Here is a 22589-nt window from a genome sequence, read left to right on the forward strand (position 1 = left end):
GAACAATCCCAAGATGCCTTTAAGGCATATGTCACAATTGAGAGAGAGAGAGAGAGAGAGAGAGAGAGAGAGAGAGAGAATTTAGGGAGATGCGAAAACGGGAGACCATACACAAAACAATTGCGTGCAAAACTCTTGTGACATGCAATGATTGGCTACGCTCGTGCCACATAGACAAAGAGAGAGAGAGAGAGAGAGAGAGAGAGAGAGAGGGAGCGAGTGTGGTTTATAAATTTAGCCAACAAAAGTGCAAAAGGTTCTTAAGCTTTGGAAGAGTGGCACCTGGCAGCCGAAGCCTCTCTGTTGCTGGTTCATGCTGCTTCTTGTCACTCTCCCCTCTCTCGAAGACCAGGAAGAGGGCCTATGGCGGCTGCTCCTTCCTTCGGTTTCGCAGGGCATTGCAGCAGTCCCTTCCATTTCGTCCATTTTGGCCCTTCCTCACCTCCTACTGGCCTGTTGATCAATGGTGCTCCCCATGGCTTCCTTCGATGTCTTGCAAGTCCACGCCACGATACCGGCGTCTCTCCATCTCGCATTACGCTTCCTTTGAACAACAAGCAGCAGCTCAGCCCTTCACCAAATACGGAAGAGGACTCTTGTATCGCAGACCAGCCGCTCCTCTCTGAGAAAAAGGTTCGTTCTTGTAGTTCACCTTTTCTTTTTTCATGTCGACGGTTCCAGAATAGATATTTTCTTCTTTTTTATCCGAAGGGAATGTACAACATATGGGCCTTCCGTCATTGAGCAGTCAGGAAAACATATGGGCCTTGTAGAAGGGATTGGAAATCCAACTCGATAGTATGTTCAATCACGGATCCAAATGACCTGAGTAATTAGCTTGTGTGCTATTTATGATCCCTGGTTGTGTGCTAGATCAAGGAATTGAAATCGAGTTGGTGCCCTGAATTGCTGAAATAGACTTGAACCTTAGGTCCATAGGCGACACATCATATAGCAAGTACACATATAACAGCATTGGTGCCATCTAGGTTAATCCTTATCCAACTTCAGATGAATCTGTCTTCATCTTCTGAAAGCAAAACTGAAAACTTGCTTACAATTTCAAAGAGTTGTTTTGTAAACTCAATTCGACGTTTTATTTTTGTCAGTAAAGTTGAGAGGGGGAGTTAGTAGAGGTGAGCTGGCAAGAGATGCCATGCTTCAGTAGAAACTTGGAAAACTTGTGGGAGAGAAACTCACCATTGTTATCACTTCTCATGCAACCAACACGATGTCTAGTCTCGTTATGAACCGGCAACACCCAAGCAGAAAAATATGTGAAAACATTTGACTTATGCTTGAGGAAGTACACCCACATGTATCTAGAATGATCATCCACTATAAAAAAGTACATGCGCCATTTAAGGCGGCAGTGGATGTCGGCCCACAAAGATCAACATGAATCAATCTAAGAGACTCCTTAGCATGATGTGTGGACTGCTGAGGGAATGGGGTACGGTGCTACTTTCCGAGTTGACAAGCTTTACAGACATCAGGAGCTAGTTTTAGATGGGAAAGGCCCTCAACCAACTGACGGCAGGATAACTCAAGAGAGTCATAACCAATATGCCCTAAGCGAGAGTGCCAAAGACGCTCATTGTTTGTAGGCTCTTGAGATGTGGCTAATGCTTGGATGCTATGGAACATGGAGACCTCGACTGTCGGTTTGGTCAGAAAGTGAGTCATGTGGTAAAGACCATTAGATTGTTTCTCACCGCTAGCAATAACTAAACCAATTTTAGAGTCAAGGATCTTGACTATGGTCGCTGTAATAAAAACTGCTCGCCCCAACTAGCAAAGCCACTGAATTGATACTAAGTTCACCCTAAGCTGGGGAACATGGTATACATTGTCCAGCAAAGCCAAATCCGGATCCTTGTGACTGGCAAAACTGACGCTACCTTGAGACTAAATCTTGATCGAGGAGTTGTTTCTTATGCAGACCCGCCCGACTGCAGGGGCTCGGCTATGGAAAATGTCCTCTATAGGAGTCATGTGCTGTGTAGGTCCACTGTCCATAAACTAAACAGGAGTTGAAGTGCTCGGCTATGACGAGTGGGTCTCTACGGTAACCTCGTTGGGAGGCAACTCACAGATGTGGACGAGACTTGCATCTGGTGTCTCATGGAGACGATGTGGGCATTTGCAGACCAGTCAGACAAGCCCTTTGAAATTGAGAACATTGTCTACTGAGATGGCTGAGCGGTGGCAGTATGAATCTAACCTTTAAAGTGCCCTTTGCCATCACTCTACCTCCCCTATTGGGGGTTGCTTGACTAAGGGGCGGGGGTCTAAGACTTAGATTTGGGTGCTGTTCCTTTGGCCTTTGAGTGACACTTGTTGTCAAAATGACCAGCCTTTTGACAATGTTGACAATACCTATTCCTTTTAGATACATTTTGACACCCTTATTTGAGTTGTGACTGGGAGTTTCCTTGTGATTCCCTAGATTGATTTTGTTTTTGATTTTGAGTGGAGATTTGATTTTGTTTGCCCTTTCCTTGTTGCCCCTTCTAAGAATGGGCAACAAGAGTCCCCTTTGAGAAAGAGTTCATATGAAATTGATCGAACAACCGTGCGTAATGCAACAATTGACACTCAAATTCATAGAATGTAGGCATGGTAGGCTTTGAAACTATACCTTGCACAAAATTGAAGTATTTCCTTGGAAGTTCGTTCAGAAATAATGCGACTTAATCGTTAGAGGACTTGGGAGTCCCCATAGTGGAGAATTTGGCAAGAAGTCATTGATATTCAGCCAACTTGGCTTTCAAGTCATCGCGGTCAATGATTTTAAAGAGTTGGAGCTCATGATCAAGATTTATACGATGGGTCCTATCCCAAGCCTCATAGCAGTCAGTCAAGTGTGCCCATTGTTTTGACGCTAAGTCAAAATGCTGAAGCTGAGTCATGTGGTAAAGGCCATTAGATTGTTTCTCACCGCTAGCAATAACTAAACCAATTTTAGAGTCAAGGATCTTGACTGTGGTCGCTGTAATAAAAACTGCTCGCCCCAACTAGCAAAGCTACTGAATAGATACTAAGTTCACCCTAAGCTGGGGAACATGGTATACATTGTCCAGCAAAGCCAAATCCGGATCCTTGTGAGTGGCAAAACTGACGCTACCTTGAGACTAAATCTTGATCGAGGAGTTGTTTCTTATGCAGACCCGCCTGACTGCAGGGGCTCGGCTATGGAAAATGTCCTCTATAGGAGTCATGTGCTGTGTAGGTCCACTGTCCATAAACTAAACAGGAGCTGAAGTGCTCGGCTATGACAAGTGGGTCTCTACGGTAACCTCGTTGGGAGGCAACTCACAGATGTGGACGAGACTTGCATCTGGTGTCTCATGGAGCCGATGTGGGCCTTTGTAGACCAGTCAGACAAGCCCTTTGAAATTGAGAACATTGTCTACTGAGATGGCTGAGCGGTGGCAGTATGAATCTAACCTTTAAAGTGCCCTTTGCCATCACCCTACCTCCCCTATTGGGGGTTGCTTGACTAAGGGGCGGGGGTCTAAGACTTAGATTTGGGTGCTGTTCCTTTGGCCTTTGAGCGACACTTGTTGTCAAAATGACCAGCCTTTTGACAATGTTGACAATACCTATTCCTTTTAGATACATTTTGACACCCTTATTTGAGTTGTGACTGGGAGTTTCCTTGTGATTCCCTAGATTGATTTTGTTTTTGATTTTGAGTGGAGATTTGATTTTGTTTGCCCTTTCCTTGTTGCCCCTTCTAAGAATGGGCAACAAGAGTCCCCTTTGAGAAAGAGTTCATATGAAATTGATCGAACAACCGTGCGTAATGCAACAATTGACACTCAAATTCATAGAATGTAGGCATGGTAGGCTTTGAAACTATACCTTGCACAAAATTGAAGTATTTCCTTGGAAGTTCGTTCAGAAATAATGTGACTTAATCGTTAGAGGACTTGGGAGTCCCCATAGTGGAGAATTTGGCAAGAAGTCATTGATATTCAGCCAACTTGGCTTTCAAGTCATCGCGGTCAATGATTTTAAAGAGTTGGAGCTCATGATCAAGATTTATACGATGGGTCCTATCCCAAGCCTCATAGTAGTCAGTCAAGTGTGCCCATTGTTTTGACGCTAAGTCAAAATGCTGAAGCTGAGTCATGTGGTAAAGGCCATTAGATTGTTTCTCACCGCTAGCAATAACTAAACGAATTTTAGAGTCAAGGATCTTGACTGTGGTCGCTGTAATAAAAACTGCTCGCCCCAACTAGCAAAGCTACTGAATAGATACTAAGTTCACCCTAAGCTGGGGAACATGGTATACATTGTCCAGCAAAGCCAAATCCGGATCCTTGTGAGTGGCAAAACTGACGCTACCTTGAGACTAAATCTTGATCGAGGAGTTGTTTCTTATGCAGACCCGCCTGACTGCAGGGGCTTGGCTATGGAAAATGTCCTCTATAGGAGTCATGTGCTGTGTAGGTCCACTGTCCATAAACTAAACAGGAGCTGAAGTGCTCGGCTATGACAAGTGGGTCTCTACGGTAACCTCGTTGGGAGGCAACTCACAGATGTGGACGAGACTTGCATCTGGTGTCTCATGGAGACGATGTGGGCCTTTGTAGACCAGTCAGACAAGCCCTTTGAAATTGAGAACATTGTCTATTGAGATGGCTGAGCGGTGGCAGTATGAATCTAACCTTTAAAGTGCCCTTTGCCATCACCCTACCTCCCCTATTGGGGGTTGCTTGACTAAGGGGCGGGGGTCTAAGACTTAGATTTGGGTGCTGTTCCTTTGGCCTTTGAGCGACACTTGTTGTCAAAATGACTAGCCTTTTGACAATGTTGACAATACCTATTCCTTTTAGATACATTTTGACACCCTTATTTGAGTTGTGACTGGGAGTTTCCTTGTGATTCCCTAGATTGATTTTGTTTTTGATTTTGAGTGGAGATTTGATTTTGTTTGCCCTTTCCTTGTTGCCCCTTCTAAGAATGGGCAACAAGAGTCCCCTTTGAGAAAGAGTTCATATGAAATTGATCGAACAACCGTGCGTAATGCAACAATTGACACTCAAATTCATAGAATGTAGGCATGGTAGGCTTTGAAACTATACCTTGCACAAAATTGAAGTATTTCCTTGGAAGTTCGTTCAGAAATAATGTGACTTAATCGTTAGAGGACTTGGGAGTCCCCATAGTGGAGAATTTGGCAAGAAGTCATTGATATTCAGCCAACTTGGCTTTCAAGTCATCGCGGTCAATGATTTTAAAGAGTTGGAGCTCATGATCAAGATTTATACGATGGGTCCTATCCCAAGCCTCATAGCAGTCAGTCAAGTGTGCCCATTGTTTTGACGCCAAGTCAAAATGCTGAAGCTGAGTCATGTGGTAAAGGCCATTAGATTGTTTCTCACCGCTAGCAATAACTAAACCAATTTTAGAGTCAAGGATCTTGACTGTGGTCGCTGTAATAAAAACTGCTCGCCCCAACTAGCAAAGCTACTGAATAGATACTAAGTTCACCCTAAGCTGGGGAACATGGTATACATTGTCCAGCAAAGCCAAATGCGGATCCTTGTGAGTGGCAAAACTGACGCTACCTTGAGACTAAATCTTGATTGAGGAGTTGTTTCTTATGCAGACCCGCTCGACTGCAGGGGCTCGGCTATGGAAAATGTCCTCTATAGGAGTCATGTGCTGTGTAGGTCCACTGTCCATAAACTAAACAGGAGCTGAAGTGCTCGGCTATGACAAGTGGGTCTCTACGGTAACCTCGTTGGGAGGCAACTCACAGATGTGGACGAGACTTGCATCTGGTGTCTCATGGAGACGATGTGGGCCTTTGTAGACCAGTCAGACAAGCCCTTTGAAATTGAGAACATTGTCTACTGAGATGGCTGAGCGGTGGTAGTATGAATCTAACCTTTAAAGTGCCCTTTGCCATCACCCTACCTCCCCTATTGGGGGTTGCTTGACTAAGGGGCGGGAGTCTAAGACTTAGATTTGGGTGCTGTTCCTTTGGCCTTTGAGCGACACTTGTTGTCAAAATGACCAGCCTTTTGACAATGTTGACAATACCTATTCTTTTCAGATACATTTTGACACCCTTATTTGAGTTGTGACTGGGAGTTTCCTTGTGATTCCCTAGATTGATTTTGTTTTTGATTTTGAGTGGAGATTTGATTTTGTTTGGCCTTTCCTTGTTGCCCATCTAAGAATGAGCAACAAGAGTCCCCTTTGAGAAAGAGTTCATATGAAATTGATCGAACAACCGTGCGTAATGCAACAATTGACACTCAAATTCATAGAATGTAGGCATGGTAGGCTTTGAAACTATACGTTGCACAAAATTGAAGTATTTCCTTGGAAGTTCGTTCAGAAATAATGTGACTTGATCGTTAGAGGACTTGGGAGTCCCCATAGTGGAGAATTTGGCAAGAAGTCATTGATACTCAGCCAACTTGGCTTTGAAGTCATCCCGGTCAATGATTTTTAAAGAGTTGGAGCTCATGATCAAGATTTATACGATGGGTCCTATCCCGAGCTGCATAGCAGTCAGTGAAGTGTGCCCATTGTTTTGACGCTAAGTCAAAATGCTGAAGCTAAGTCATGTGGTAAAGGCCATTAGATTGTTTCTCACCGCTAGCAATAACTAAACCAATTTTAGAGTCAAGGATCTTGAGTTTGGTCGCTGTAATAAAAACTGCTCGCCCCAACTAGCAAAGCTACTGAATAGATACTAAGTTCACCCTAAGCTGGGGAACATGGTATACATTGTCTAGCAAAGCCAAATCCGGATCCTTGTGAGTGGCAAAACTGACGCTACCTTGAGACTAAATCTTGATCGAGGAGTTGTTTCTTATGCAGACCCGCCCGACTGCAGGGGCTTGGCTATGGAAAATGTCCTCTATAGGAGTCATGTGCTGTGTAGGTCCACTGTCCATAAACTAAACATGAGCTGAAGTGCTCGGCTATGACGAGTGGGTCTCTACGGTAACCTCGTTGGGAGGCAACTCACAGATGTGGACGAGACTTGCATCTGGTGTCTCATGGAGACGATGTGGGCCTTTGCAGACCAGTCAGACAAGCCCTTTGAAATTGAGAACATTGTCTACTGAGATGGCTGAGCGGTGGCAGTATGAATCTAAGCTTTAAAGTGCCCTTTGCCATCACCCTACCTCCCCTATTGGGGGTTGCTTGACTAAGGGGCGGGGGTCTAAGACTTAGATTTGGGTGCTGTTCCTTTGGCCTTTGAGCAACACTTGTTGTCAAAATGACCAGCCTTTTGACAATGTTGACAATACCTATTCTTTTTAGATACATTTTGACACCCTTATTTGAGTTGTGACTGGGAGTTTCCTTGTGATTCCCCAGATTGATTTTGTTTTTGATTTTGAGTGGAGATTTGATTTTGTTTGCCCTTTCCTTGTTGCCCCTTCTAAGAATGGGCAACAAGAGTCCCCTTTGAGAAAGAGTTCATATGAAATTGATCGAACAACCGTGCGTAATGCAACAATTGACACTCAAATTCATAGAATGTAGGCATGGTAGGCTTTGAAACTATACCTTGCACAAAATTGAAGTATTTCCTTGGAAGTTCGTTCAGAAATAATGTGACTTGATCGTTAGAGGACTTGGGAGTCCCCATAGTGGAGAATTTGGCAAGAAGTCATTGATACTTAGCCAACTTGGCTTTCAAGTCAGCCCGGTCAATGATTTTAAAGTGTTGGAGCTCATGATCAAGATTTATACGATGGGTCCTATCCCGAGCCGCATAGCAGTTAGTCAAGTGGGCCCATTGTTTTGACGCTAAGTCAAAATGCTGAAGCTGAGTCATGTGGTAAAGGCCATTAGATTGTTTCTCACCGTTAGCAATAACTAAACCAATTTTAGAGTCAAGGATCTTGAGTGTGGTCGCTGTAATAAAAACTGCTCGCCCCAACTAGCAAAGGTACTGAATAGATACTAAGTTCACCCTAAGCTGGGGAACATGGTATACATTGTCTAGCAAAGCCAAATCTGGATCCTTGTGAGTGGCAAAACTGACGCTACGTTGAGACTAAATCTTGATCGAGGAGTTGTTTCTTATGTAGACCCGCCCGACTGCAGGGGCTCGGCTATGGAAAATGTCCTCTATAGCAGTCATGTGCTGTGTAGGTCCATTGTCCATAAACTAAACAGGAGCTGAAATGCTCGGCTATGATGAGTGGGTCTCTACGGTAACCTCGTTGGGAGGCAACTCACAGATGTGGACGAGATTTGCATCTGGTGTCTCATGGAGACGATGTGGGCCTTTGCAGACCAGTCAGACAAGCCCTTTGAAATTGAGAACATTGTCTACTGAGATGGCTGAGCGGTGGCAGTATGAATCTAACCTTTAAAGTGTGAGAGTGCGCAACGGAAGAAGGACACGAACACAGAGGAGAGGAGAGAGAAAGCAGAGAATGAAGGAAGAATGTCTGCAGTGACTGAGATGAATGTTGAATACACTGGAATGGACAGAACAGTCCCTGCAAGCAGCGCGGAGCGTCAGTGAGGGAACCAGGACAGACTGGACGCAGTGGCAGCACCAATGCCGGAGATGGAGGCGACGGGAGCAGTGCTGTACCTGCAGAGCATAATGCTGGACTGACTGGGGGGGCTGCTATAAATAGCCCCCAGGCCAGCAAACTGGCCGACCAGCCAAACTGGCCGACCTGGCCAGATTTGGCCGACCAGCCAGATCTGGCCGACTGCCCAGAAAATGGGCAGTCTGGACAAAAACAGCCCAGTTTGGGCTGTAACGCACCCAGGGCTGCAGGCTAACTAGGGCAGCCACCAAAACAAACTGACAGAGCTCCTCTGTCTCCTGTCAGACTGTGACAGGAGCTCACAACCAGGAGATGACACACTGATACTGAAGAAGAGCAGGCTAACACCCCCTCTCAACTCCTGGGAGAGTCTGAAGACCCAAGAACGGCATGTGATCAAGCAAAGAAGCCTGAGGCAACGGCTTCGTAAAGAGATCAGCTGCATTGGCCGCCGTAGGACAATAGACCACCACCAGCTCCGAATCCACGATCCGCTCTCGAACATAGTGATACTGAACCTCAATGTGCTTCGTGCGAGCATGAAACACCGGGTTCTTGGCCAGAGCAAGAGCACTCTGGTTATCCACGCGCAACTTTGTAGGTCCGGTCTGGGAAAAGCCAATCTCCGCGAGTAAGCGATGGAGCCAAACTGCCTCCATAGCGGTCGAACATAGGGCCCGATACTCAGCCTCTGTAGAAGAAAGTGCCACAGTAGGCTGCTTCTTGCTGCTCCAAGAGACAGCACCAGATCCAAGGGTGAAAGCATAACCTGTAGTGGATCGTCGCGAATCCACATCACCTGCCCAATCAGAATCACTCCATCCAGAAAGGGTAATCCCATCTCCATACATGATCCCGAAGGATCGAGTCCCCTGTAAATAGCGAAGAACCCACAAGGCCGCCTGCCAGTGATCCTGGGTAGGAGTCTGCATAAAAGAAGGCAATAAAGCCACCACAAAAGAGATATCCGGCCGAGTGTGAAGCAGCCAGATAAGAGAGCCGACAAGGCACCTGTAACGGGTGGGAATGGTAAGAGGAACTCCAGCTGTCAAAAGCTTGGACTCAGGGTCCATGGGGCATGAGATAGGCCGACACTCAGCTTTATCAAACTCTGAAAGAAGCTCAGAGATGTACCTGTGCTGCGAGATAAAAATGCCCTGTGCCATCTGATAGATCTCCAGACCTAGAAAGAAGTGAAGGATCCCTAGATCCGTCATGTCAAACTCCTGCTGAAGAATGGACCGTGTATGCTCCACCTGCTGAATGTCGCTCCCTGTAATGATAAGATCATCCACATACAAGATAAGGAACACCGAAAGAGAATCCACAACCCGTAAGTAGAGGTTGGGATCATAAGCGGAGCGCGCAAAGCCACTCTGTAGAAAGAAGCGGTCAATCCGCTGGTACCAAGCACAAGGAGCCTGCTTTAGGCCATAAAGAGCCTTCCGCAGCCTGTAAACATGATCCTCCTTCCCCTGCACAAGAAAACCAGGAGGCTGTGAAACATAAATCTCCTCCTCAAGAACGCCATTCAGAAAAGCAGACTTGACGTCCATCTGATAGACAGGCCAACGGTGGTGAGCAGCAAGAGCCAAAAGAACTCGGATGGTAGACATCCTGGCTGTAGGAGCAAAAGTTTCAAAGTAATCCAACCCTGCACACTGAGCAAAACCCTTGGCAACAAGCCTAGCCTTATGCTTGTCCAATGAGCCATCTGCAAGATATTTGGTCTTAAAGACCCATTTCACACCAATCACCTTCCGTTTCGCGGGACGCGGAACAAGCTCCCACGTATGGTTTCGCTCGATGGAATCGAGCTTGGCCTGCATAGCCTGTCTCCAAATATCCTGTGTAAGAGCCTCCTCCACAGTGGAAGGCTCGGAATCTTGAAGAATCTGTGACATAAGAGCATAGTTCACACATAGTGAACTATCCCGTTGGGCCTGTAAACGTGCTGATCGACGTGGACCTGAAGAAGAAGCAGGAAAGTGAGTAACACCTGAATCCTACATGAGCCGGCGATACCATAAAGGAATCCTAAGAGACTCCTGCTGCTGTGAGGAAGACCGGGGAATCTCCGGAACCTGTAAAGCACCCATGTCGGAGAGGGACTCCCCCTCACCGAGTGAAGGTAGATCCTCCGCATCTGAAGAAGGCTGTATATCCCGTGAAGATCCCGAAGTGGCAGTAGAAGAGCTTGTAGAAGACGAAAGCACATCCACCAAAGGGGAAAGGGAAGCCGAAGGAGGAGGAATAGGGGGGGTGCTAAGGGGCATCTTGGAAGGAAGGGAAGGGAGAGAAGGTGGGGGGGGGGGGGGGTCCGTCGAGGATGAAGAAACATTTGTAATAGAACCATCAATCGGCTCCTCAGAGGCCGAAGCCTCATCAAAGATCACATCCTTGCTCACCTCAACCGTCCGCGTCGTCGGGTCATAGAGCCGATATCCCTTCGTGGTCGTACTATAACCAACGAAGATAAGCTTTCGCGACTTAGAGTCGAACTTCGTCTTTCTCTTCTTCTTGTCCACATGGACAAAAGCATCGCACCCAAAGATGCGGAAATGGGACATGGAAGGCTTCTTCCCAAAGAAAGCCTCATACGGAGTCATGTCGTGTAATGCCGAAGTCGGAGAGCGGTTGCGAATATGCACCGCTGTAGCCACCGCCTCACCCCAAAGGAAATGAGGAAGACTCCTATGCTCTAGCATAGATCGGGCCATCTCAATCATGGTCCGATTCGCATGCTCCACCACACCATTCTCTGATGGTGTGTTCGCATGGGAATACTCCACCCGAATACCATGATCCTTGCAAAACTGAGAGAAAAGGTGAGAAGTGAACTCGCCACCGTAATCAGCTCGAACACCACGAACCTTGGAAGTTGTTTGGGTCTCCACAAACACCTGCCACTCATAGAAACGGGAGTACGCCTTGCTCTTGTACTCCAAGAAATAAGGCCACACATAACGACTAAAATCGTCCACAATCAGCATCAAATACTTGGCCTTCCCAAGGGAGGCCGTGCCCATCGGTCCGCAAAGGTCGGTATGAACCAACTCAAGCGGAGAAGTAGCCCGCCTAGAAGCAACCTGCGGGTGAGGCTGCCGGTGCTGCTTGCCCCTCAAGCAGCTAGGGCACAAAGTGTGAAGAGGAGGGAAATCAAGAAGTCCCTCCACCATCTTCCTCCTAGAAGCCCGGCGAAGAGAATCGAGGTTCAAATGGCCATACCGAGCATGCCAAAGCAGCCCAAGCTCATGGGAAGTCCGCGCAGCCAAGGCTGTGAGCGTATAAAGCCCACCCTCCTGTGTACCTGTCCAAAGAGCATCACCTGTAGAAGCATCCTCCACTGTGACTGCATCCTGTGTAAAAATGACTCGGGTACCTAACTGAGTAAGGCCATGCACAGATAATAGGTTAAAACCCAAATCAGGGACATAGAGAACTTTGGCGGAGGTGTTAGCAGAGTATTTGTCAGCTCATGTGTGAGTCTGAGCTTGATCTGGGCTGGGCATTTTTATTAGGTATTTTAGGTTTTTTTCTGGTGTGGCATTTTATGCCAGTGGAGCATTTTATGCACCAGTCGGCCAGCTTTAATGCTGTCCGACCAGCGTTATTGCTCCCCACTTTTTCAGCCTATTTATACTCAGTGGCTCCTCCTCAGTCAGTCACTTCATCTTCACCATCTGCAGACTCTGTGGAGAGAGGAGCCAGTGCCAGTGCCCACGCAGCCAGTGACTCACTGTTGTATGCGACTGTCTCGTGTTCAGATATATGGATTCCATTTCCTGTGCATACATCTGAGTTCTCATCTGTATCGTGTTCTTTTCTTTTCTCTTTTTGTCTTGTGTTTCAGCAGTTTATTTCAGCACATGTTTATGCTTCCACCGCTGCTCCACTTCTAACATGGTATCAGTTTTCAGGATTTGTGTTTCTGCTGTGTTTTCTTGCTGATTTCAGGACTGTTTTGTACCCCTGCTGATCAGACGACTGCTGTCGCAGCCAGGCGACCTGTTTTGGGGCTGTTTTCAGCCTGCGTTTTTTGCAGTTTTGCCATCGCCTGCTGCCTACGCACCCTCTGCTGCCTGCGTTTTACATCTGCAGCTGCTGGCGACAGTTTTCTACCTGTTTTTCTCCTGTTTACAGTCTGCGTTTTGCTGATTCAGCGTCTCTCGTGGCTGGATGACTGTTAATTCAGGCCGTTTTTGCTGTTTTTGGCAGTTTTTGACTAATTGTTTGACTTTCTGCAGCAGATTTTGTCTTCTATTGATCAGATTTTGGGTTATATTGCATATGAACTCTCATTTTCTACAGTCTGTGCTTGTGTTTTGGTTGTGTTTCCTCTCTCAATTCCATCTCTTCTCTACTTCTCTTCTTATCCTCTCCATATGGCTCCTCCGTGCACTTCCACTGATGATAAGTTACATGGACCTGATTATCTCACATGGAGTGCTGTCATGAAAGCTTGGTTTGTGCAGAAGCGGTTATGGTACATCGTCTGTGGAGCTATTCCTCGACCTCTCCGTCCTTTTCTTCTTCCTGAAGATTTTGATGAGGACAACCATGCGACATCCTTGAGATTACAGGGGCGGCTTCCGGCACATTATGGAGGTGAGGCTTATGTAGCTTCAGAGAGGGTTGACGGGAAGAAGAAGTCGAAGGCCCAGTGTTACCACTGTGGCAAGAAGGGACATTTGCGGAAAGACTGCAAGAAGTTAGCGGCTTCCAGGAAGAAGGAGCAGAAGACGAAGCGGGATGCTGGCTCTACCGATGAGTCCTCTCCTTCATCAGACTCCGACTCCGATCCTCCGACCAAGGTAAAGTCCAAGGAGCGGAAGGGATCCTCTTCTTCGGATCGCGGGAAGGGCTTGGTGGCCCCTTCCTCGACTGCTTTCTAGTGGTGGTGATGAGGTCATCCCTCACGACTCTCTTGTGCCAGAGAGGGAGTGTGAGCGGGTGTTCAAGTGGGGCAGCCGCGCCTCATCTATATTTTTTATACAGGTGCATAGGCTCCAGAGAGGGACGTCCCTGACGCATCGACTTCAGTCTGGTGGAATCAAATCTTGGAGCTGGGATTGACATCCAGGTTCATGCTGAGCTGGTTATCTGACAGAGAGCGGGAGGCTTTCGTTTGGAGCTCACATGAGGGGACACTTTGGCGGTCTGGCCAAAGGCGGGGAATCCATGGTCACCTATGTTCAGAGGCATTTTTGACAGGATGGTCTTGTATGCTACTGCGAGACATTGATGATGGACACAGAGACATGCTATGATCTTCTCTATTTTCAGGTGTTTGGTATGATCGACATCAGGTTCTCTCTGAGGCACCTTGGTGGTGGCTTGATCACCCACTGCTTGGGTATCCATGGTTCTACTTGGTGGTTCTCTGTTGTATAGTTTCTGATCCCTTTTCATTGTACTATTGTATTGTATCAGATCACTCATGATCTGAGAAAGGGTGTTAGCAGAGTATTTGTCAGCTCATGTGTGAGTCTGAGCTTGATCTGGGCTGGGCATTTTTATTAGGTATTTTAGGTTTTTTTCTGGTGTGGCATTTTATGCCAGTGGAGCATTTTATGCACCAGTTGGCCAGCTTTAATGCTGTCCGACCAGCATTATTGCTCCCCACTTTTTCAGCCTATTTATACTCAGTGGCTCCTCCTCAGTCAGTCACTTCATCTTCACCATCTGCAGACTTTGTGAAGAGAGGAGCCAGTGCCAGTGCCCACGCAGCCAGTGACTCATTGTTGTATGCGACTGTCTCGTGTTCAGATATATGGATTCCATTTCCTGTGCATACATCTGAGTTCTCATCTGTATCGTGTTCTTTTCTTTTCTCTTTTTGTCTTGTGTTTCAGCAGTTTATTTCAGCACATGTTTATGCTTCCACCGCTGCTCCACTTCTGACAAGAGGAAGACCGCCTGTCAGAAAATATAGGTAAAGTCCCCACGCCTCGAACAGGAACTGTAGAATTGTCACCAATGGTGACTGTACCCCCTCTGGAACGAAGATCCTGAAGCCAATCCTAACGGAAGGTCATATGTGAAGATGCTCCACTGTCGACGAGCCAAGGCTTCTCCTGAGTGGTAGAAGCTAGGGCAGTGTCTTCCTCAACAAAGACATGCACAAACGCAGATTCTGTTGTGGCTGGGGCCGCCTTCGAGTCCTTCTCCTTAGGCTTCAAATGGGGATACTTTTGCCAACACTTCTCCTCAGGATGAGTGCCCTTCCCACAATGGGGACACTTGGGCTTCTTCTCCTTCGCATCCTTCTTGTCCTCCTTCTTCTTGTCCTTGGCCTTCTCCTTCTTTTGTTTCTTCTTCTTGCCGCCACCTGTGCCGGCCGTAAATGCCTTGGTGGAGCCACTGGCTCCCACCTCTTTGAGTCGCTCGTCATGCTCCAAGACAAGCGGGGAAAGCTCCTCCCATAGGAGTGTCTCACGTGTCCTCGAAGTGATGAGGCTGGTGTAGAAGACATCATAACGGGGTGATGGCAGCTGAGTCAACAGAATCATCGTCATATCCTCAGACGATATCAGACGACCAAGAGAGGCTAGCTCGCCTCGCATATCCTCCATCTTCGTGATGTGCTCCTTCATGGAAGAAGAACCATCAAGACTTAGCATCCGCAACTTCTTCTCCAGGGAAATCTTGTGAGCAAATGTCTTGTGCTGATACAAAGACGCAAGCTTTGTCCACACTTCCACCGCGGTCTGTAACCTGTGAACATGTACAAGAACAGAATCATGTAGACTCATAAAAAGAAAGGAACGGGCTCCAGAGTTGAGCCTATCCCATAAGGCTGCACGGTCCATAGAAGTGCCATCGGACGAATCCACGGGGGGTCGGACGATGGGCGAAGAAACAAGCTCCCAAAGGTCAAAGGTATCAAGGATGCAAGCCACCTTGCAGGACCATAGGGAGTAGTTGGAACCATCCAACTTATCTTCCTTCGGAAAGGAAGGGAGAATCGGCACCTGTATAGAGGGAATCAAGGAAGGCATCCGCACATTTGAAGCAGTCTTCACTGAAGAAACCTTTGCAGTAGATGGAACCCTCTGAGATGCATGGACTGACGAAGGACGAGTGCGAGGAGGTTCTTCCCGATGTCGAACTTCACGATAATCCCGCCTCCGCTCAGAGGAATGATGAGAGAGAAGCTCATCCTCTGAGTCTTCAAAGCCTGAAAACTGGTAAGACATCTTCCAATCTGCAAAATACCAAAGAAAGTTGTGCCGCTGTCGAAATAGGACCAGCAATGTGGTCACCAACCACCAAGACGCAGGTAGAGTGTGCCTACAAACACCTGGATCTGCAAAACGCAAAGAGAACTGATGTCGAACACCAGAGTAAAGACCACCAGCACCAGGAAACAGCCCGGACAGAGGTCTCCAGCAGGAAAAGAGCCGCCTGAGGTGGAAGCGACCTACAGAACAGCAAAACGCAGCCTGTAGGGAGGTCGCCCAGCATCAGGAGAGGCAACCTGGTGGAAAACGCAGGGTTGCTGCATTGCTTGGATGACGTGGCAGCCTCTGCAGTCAGCGTGGGCAACAAACGCAGGGTGAACAGCCTCCTGTAGCAGTCGCCTGGCTGTGGTTGATCTGTTGGCAGCAGCGGCAGGGTATCTCACTCCTGAGGGTATGTCCTCCGTGCTCTCAATCAGGCGATGATACCATGTGAGAGTGCTACGGAAGAAGAACACGAACACAGAGGAGAGGAGAGAGAAAGCAGAGAATGAAGGAAGAAAGTCTACACTGACTGAGATGAATGCTGAATACACTGGAATGGACAGAACAGTCCCTGCACGCAGCCCGGAGTGTCAGTGAGGGAACCAGGACAGACTGGACGCAGTGGCAGCACCAATGCCGCAGACGGAGGCGACGGGAGCAGTGCTGTACCTGCAGAGCATAATGCTGGACTGACTGGGGGGGCTGCTATAAATAGCCCCCAGGCCAGCAAACTGGCCGACTAGCCAAACTGGCTGACCTGGCCAGATTTGGCCGACCAGCCAGATCTGGCCGATTTGATCTGGCCGATTTTGGCCAGATCTGGCCGACTGCCCAGAAAATGGGCAGTCTGGACAAAAACAGCCCAGTTTGGGCTGTAACACACCCAGGGCTGCAGGCTAACTAGGGCAGCCACCAAAACAAACTGACAGAGCTCCTCTGTCTCCTGTCAGACTCTGACAGGAGCTCACAACCAGGAGATGACACACTGAGACTGAAGAAGAGCAGGCTAACATAAAGTGCCCTTTGCCATCACCCTACCTCCCCTATTGGGGGTTGCTTGACTAAGGGGCGGGGGTCTAAGACTTAGATTTAGGTGCTGTTCCTTTGGCCTTTGAGCGACACTTGTTGTCAAAATGACCAGCCTTTTGACAATGTTGACAATAGCTATTCTTTTTAGATACATTTTGACACCCTTATTTGAGTTGTGACTGGGAGTTTCCTTGTGATTCCCTAGATTGATTTTGTTTTTGATTTTGAGTGGAGATTTGATTTTGTTTGCCCTTTCCTTGTTGCCCCTTCTAAGAATGAGCAACAAGAGTCCCCTTTGAGAAAGAGTTCATATGAAATTGATCGAACAACCGTGCGTAATGCAACAATTGACACTCAAATTCATAGAATGTAGGCATGGTAGGCTTTGAAACTATACCTTCCACAAAATTGAAGTATTTCCTTGGAAGTTCGTTCAGAAATAATGTGACTTGATCGTTAGAGGACTTGGGAGTCCCCATAGTGGAGAATTTGGCAAGAAGTCATTGATACTCAGCCAACTTGGCTTTGAAGTCATCCCGGTCAATGATTTTAAAGAGTTGGAGCTCATGATCAAGATTTATACGATGGGTCCTATCCCGAGCCGCATAGCAGTCAGTCAAGTGTGCCCATTGTTTTGACACTAAGTCAAAATGCTGAAGCTGAGTCATGTGGTAAAGGCCATTAGATTGTTTCTCACCGCTAGCAATAACTAAATCAATTTTAGAGTCAAGGATCTTGACTGTGGTCGTTGTAATAAAAACTGTTCGCCCCAACTAGCAAAGCTACTGAATAGATACTAAGTTCACCCTAAGCTGGGGAACATGGTATACATTGTCCAGCAAAGCGAAATCCGGATCCTTGTGAGTGGCAAAACTGACGCTACCTTGAGACTAAATCTTGATCGAGGAGTTGTTTCTTATGCAGACCCGCCCGACTGCAGGGGCTCGGCTATGGAAAATGTCCTCTATAGGAGTCATGTGCTGTGTAGCTCCACTGTCCATAAACTAAACAGGAGCTGAAGTGCTTGGCTATGACGAGTGGGTCTCTACGGTAACCTCGTTGGGAGGCAACTCACAGATGTGGACGAGACTTGCATCTGGTGTCTCATGGAGACGATGTGGGCCTTTGCAGACCAGTCAGACAAGCCCTTTGAAATTGAGAACATTGTCTACTGAGATGGCTGAGCGGTGGCAGTATGAATCTAAGCTTTAAAGTGCCCTTTGCCATCACCCTACCTCCCCTATTGGGGGTTGCTTGACTAAGGGGCGGGGTCTAAGACTTAGATTTGGGTGCTGTTCCTTTGGCCTTTGAGCGACACTTGTTGTCAAAATGACCAGCCTTTTGACAATGTTGACAATAGCTATTCTTTTTAGATACATTTTGACACCCTTATTGGAGTTGTGACTGGGAGTTTCCTTGTGATTCCCTAGATTGATTTTGTTTTTGATTTTGAGTGGAGATTTGATTTTGTTTGCCCTTTCCTTGTTGGCCCTTCTAAGAATGGGCAACAAGAGTCCCCTTTGAGAAAGAGTTCATATGAAATTGATCGAACAACCGTGCGTAATGCAACAATTGACACTCAAATTCATAGAATGTAGGCATGGTAGGCTTTGAAACTATACCTTGCACAAAATTGAAGTATTTCCTTGGAAGTTCGTTCAGAAATAATGTGACTTGATCGTTAGAGGACTTGGGAGTCCCCATCGTGGAGAATTTGGCAAGAAGTCATTGATATTCAGCCAACTTGGCTTTCAAGTCATCGTGGTCAATGATTTTAAAGAGTTGGAGCTCATGATCAAGATTTATACGATGGGTCCTATCTCGAGCCGCATAGCAGTCAGTCAAGTGTGCCCATTGTTTTGACGCTAAGTCAAAATGCTGAAGCTGAGTCATGTGGTAAAGGCCATTAGATTGTTTCTCACCGCTAGCAATAACTAAACGAATTTTAGAGTCAAGGATCTTGACTGTGGTCGCTGTAATAAAAACTGCTCGGCCCAACTAGCAAAGCTACTGAATAGATACTAAGTTCACCCTAAGCTGGCGAACATTGTATACATTGTCCAGCAAAGCCAAATCCGGATCCTTGTGAGTGGCAAAACTGACGCTACCTTGAGACTAAATCTTGATCGAGGAGTTGTTTCTTATGCAGACCCGCTCGACTGCAGGGGCTCGGCTATGGAAAATGTCCTGTATAGGAGTCATGTGCTGTGTAGCTCCACTGTCCATAAACTAAAGAGGAGCTGAAGTGCCATAAACTAAAGAGGAGCTGAAGTGCTCGGCTATGACGAGTGGGTCTCTACGGTAACCTTGTTGGGAGGCAACTCACAGATGTGGACGAGACTTGCATTTGGTGTCTCATGGAGACGATGTGGGCCTTTGCAGACCAGCCAGACAAGTCCTTTGAAATTGAGAACATTGTCTACTGAGATGGCTGAGCGGTGGCAGTATGAATCTAAGCTTTAAAGTGCCCTTTGCCATCACCCTACCTCCCCTATTGGGGGTTGCTTGACTAAGGGGCGGGGGTCTAAGACTTAGATTTGGGTGCTGTTCCTTTGGCCTTTGAGCGACACCTGTTGTCAAAATGACCAGCCTTTTGACAATGTTGACAATAGCTATTCTTTTTAGATACATTTTGACACCCTTATTTGAGTTGTGACTGGAAATTTCCTTGTGATTCCCTAGATTGATTTTGTTTTTGATTTTGAGTGGAGATTTGATTTTGTTTGCCCTTTCCTTGTTGCCCCTTCTGAGAATTGGCAACAAGAGTCCCCTTTGAGAAAGAGTTCATATGAAATTGATCGAACAACCGTGCGTAATGCAACAATTGACACTCAAATTCATAGAATGTAGGCATGGTAGGCTTTGAAGCTATACCTTCCACAAAATTGAAGTATTTCCTTGGAAGTTCGTTCAGAAATAATGTGACTTGATCGTTAGAGGACTTGGGAGTCCCCATAGTGGAGAATTTGGCAAGAAGTCATTGATACTCAGCCAACTTGGCTTTGAAGTCATCCCGGTCAATGATTTTAAAGAGTTGGAGCTCATGATCAAGATTTATACGATGGGACCTATCCCGAGCCGCATAGCAGTCAGTCAAGTGTGCCCATTGTTTTGACGCTAAGTCAAAATGCTGAAGCTGAGTCATGTGGTAAAGGCCATTAGATTGTTTCTCACCGCTAGCAATAACTAAACCAATTTTAGAGGCAAGGATCTTGACTGTGGTCGCTGTAATAAAAACTGCTCGCCCCAACTAGCAAAGCTATTGAATAGATACTAACTTCACCCTAAGCTGGGGAACATGGTATACATTGTCCAGCAAAGCGAAATCCGGATCCTTGTGAGTGGCAAAACTGACGCTACCTTGAGACTAAATCTTGATCGAGGAGTTGTTTCTTATGCAGACCCGCCCGACTGCAGGGGCTCGGCTATGGAAAATGTCCTCTATAGGAGTCATGTGCTGTGTAGCTCCACTGTCCATAAACTAAACAGGAGCTGAAGTGCTTGGCTATGACGAGTGGGTCTCTACGGTAACCTCGTTGGGAGGCAACTCACAGATGTGGACGAGACTTGCATCTGGTGTCTCATGGAGACGATGTGGGCCTTTGCAGACCAGTCAGACAAGCCCTTTGAAATTGAGAACATTGTCTACTGAGATGGCTGAGCGGTGGCAGTATGAATCTAAGCTTTAAAGTGCCCTTTGCCATCACCCTACCTCCCCTATTGGGGGTTGCTTGACTAAGGGGCGGGGTCTAAGACTTAGATTTGGGTGCTGTTCCTTTGGCCTTTGAGCGACACTTGTTGTCAAAATGACCAGCCTTTTGACAATGTTGACAATAGCTATTCTTTTTAGATACATTTTGACACCCTTATTGGAGTTGTGACTGGGAGTTTCCTTGTGATTCCCTAGATTGATTTTGTTTTTGATTTTGAGTGGAGATTTGATTTTGTTTGCCCTTTCCTTGTTGCCCCTTCTAAGAATGGGCAACAAGAGTCCCCTTTGAGAAAGAGTTCATATGAAATTGATCGAACAACCGTGCGTAATGCAACAATTGACACTCAAATTCATAGAATGTAGGCATGGTAGGCTTTGAAACTATACCTTGCACAAAATTGAAGTATTTCCTTGGAAGTTCGTTCAGAAATAATGTGACTTGATCGTTAGAGGACTTGGGAGTCCCCATCGTGGAGAATTTGGCAAGAAGTCATTGATATTCAGCCAACTTGGCTTTCAAGTCATCGTGGTCAATGATTTTAAAGAGTTGGAGCTCATGATCAAGATTTATACGATGGGTCCTATCTCGAGCCGCATAGCAGTCAGTCAAGTGTGCCCATTGTTTTGACGCTAAGTCAAAATGCTGAAGCTGAGAATGAAACTCAGGCAATAAGCCTTGCATTAGCTCGACAATAGCGGAGGCATTTCTAGCCTTCCATGAGCAAACAACCTTGTATGGAACAAGTGCGGGATCGGGTTGGGGTTCCAACCCCTGCACAAGATCCCATAGGTTCTGGGAGTCAGGGACATGTCTTATCAAGTTGGATCAAGAGGTAAAGTTTGATCTATTAAAACGAGTCTTATCATTGAAAGCATGCTTAGCAGAAGATGAGTTGGAACCATGAGCTATTGGGAAAGTAGGATAAGATGGAGGTGGAGGGTAAGATGGTGGTGGTGGGTGTGTTTGATAGGAAGAATAAGGGGGGAAAAGATGGGTAGGAAGAAATAGGCTGTGAGTGTCCAATGAGTGCTGATTGATGCGGAGGCACTGGAACATGAATGTTTCCATAAGGTGCCGATAGAGGTGGAGGCATTGGAATGTCACAGCAGCATGACCAGGAGATCCACTAGGTAATGCTATAGAGGCTAGTTGTGGTACCAACTGATTCACAGTGGGGAGAGACTGGGGGGATACCCAGGCTGCAATGATCCTGAAAGTGTGTGAGAAGTAGGTGGAACACCACCCGATGGAGGAGAGGATGAGGTCCTAAAGGCGGTGCTTGTATTTATAACCCCCCTGGTGTGGTGTGATGTGCAACATGAGGTGTTTGATAGGGGAATGTGAGAGAAAGTCTAAAAGCGTAGGCAAGAGATAGTAAGACTAAAAACGTAGGCAAGATAGCCTAGTGATAGCTTGCAGGAGCTAGCGACAGTTGGAGGAGAGAGAAAACTGCCAAACGCAGGTTTGACAGCCTGCAGAAGATGGATGATAGTTGGAGGAGAGAGATAACTGCCAAACGCAGACTGCAGATGACATGGTAGACAGTATGGTAGTAGGTCTGTGCAGGAACAACGCTACAGTAGTCGCCTGCCTGGGATCAGCCAACCTGCGAGAAGAGGGCTGGAAATCAAGCGCCAACTGATGTAGACAGCAATAGACATCTTCGGCTGAGATGTTCTCCACGAACGAGGTGTGGGCAGTAAACTAAAACACCTGAAATTTGCAAAAACGAGATTGTGGGCTGAATGGAGGGTAGCATACGTGTTTATAGAAAGTTTGGGTCCTCCCAAGTAGGTTTGTGCTTATGGGACACAGAAACACTCTAGGATCGCGTTTCTTTTAAATAAACTAGTTTTCATCATTAATTAAGCAAGTTTTGGGGCTGTTTAAGTAAAGCTAATGCATTTTTAGCTCAATAGCAATGACATTTTTCTTTGAACTTGTTCTTCCCATTCTTCTTCTTGTCACCTTGAACTTTGGTATTTGCCGTGAATGCAATCTCTCCACCATTGCTTCCATTATGGTTATTTAGGTGCATCTCCTCCTCCAATAACATGGGGCTAAACTCTTGA

General features: G+C 46.7%; 1 protein-coding gene across 1 annotated transcript in view; it reads left to right on the plus strand.

Moving 5' to 3' along the window:
• The first annotated feature begins 246 nt into the window (after nucleotides 1-246).
• Nucleotides 247-22589, plus strand: part of ABCD2 (ABC transporter family protein) — a 147523-nt gene continuing 125180 nt past the window's right edge. The window contains exon 1 of the mRNA XM_087665385.1: nucleotides 247-633. Within this exon, the coding sequence (XP_087521511.1) occupies nucleotides 364-633 (270 nt within the window). The 5' untranslated portion in view covers nucleotides 247-363. The remainder of the gene's footprint in view (nucleotides 634-22589) is intronic.

The sequence above is a fragment of the Lygodium microphyllum genome, chromosome 24 (genome assembly GCF_053477565.2).
Source record: "Lygodium microphyllum isolate KBCC chromosome 24, Lygodium_microphyllum_v1.1.10, whole genome shotgun sequence".
Lineage (NCBI taxonomy): Eukaryota > Viridiplantae > Streptophyta > Polypodiopsida > Schizaeales > Lygodiaceae > Lygodium > Lygodium microphyllum.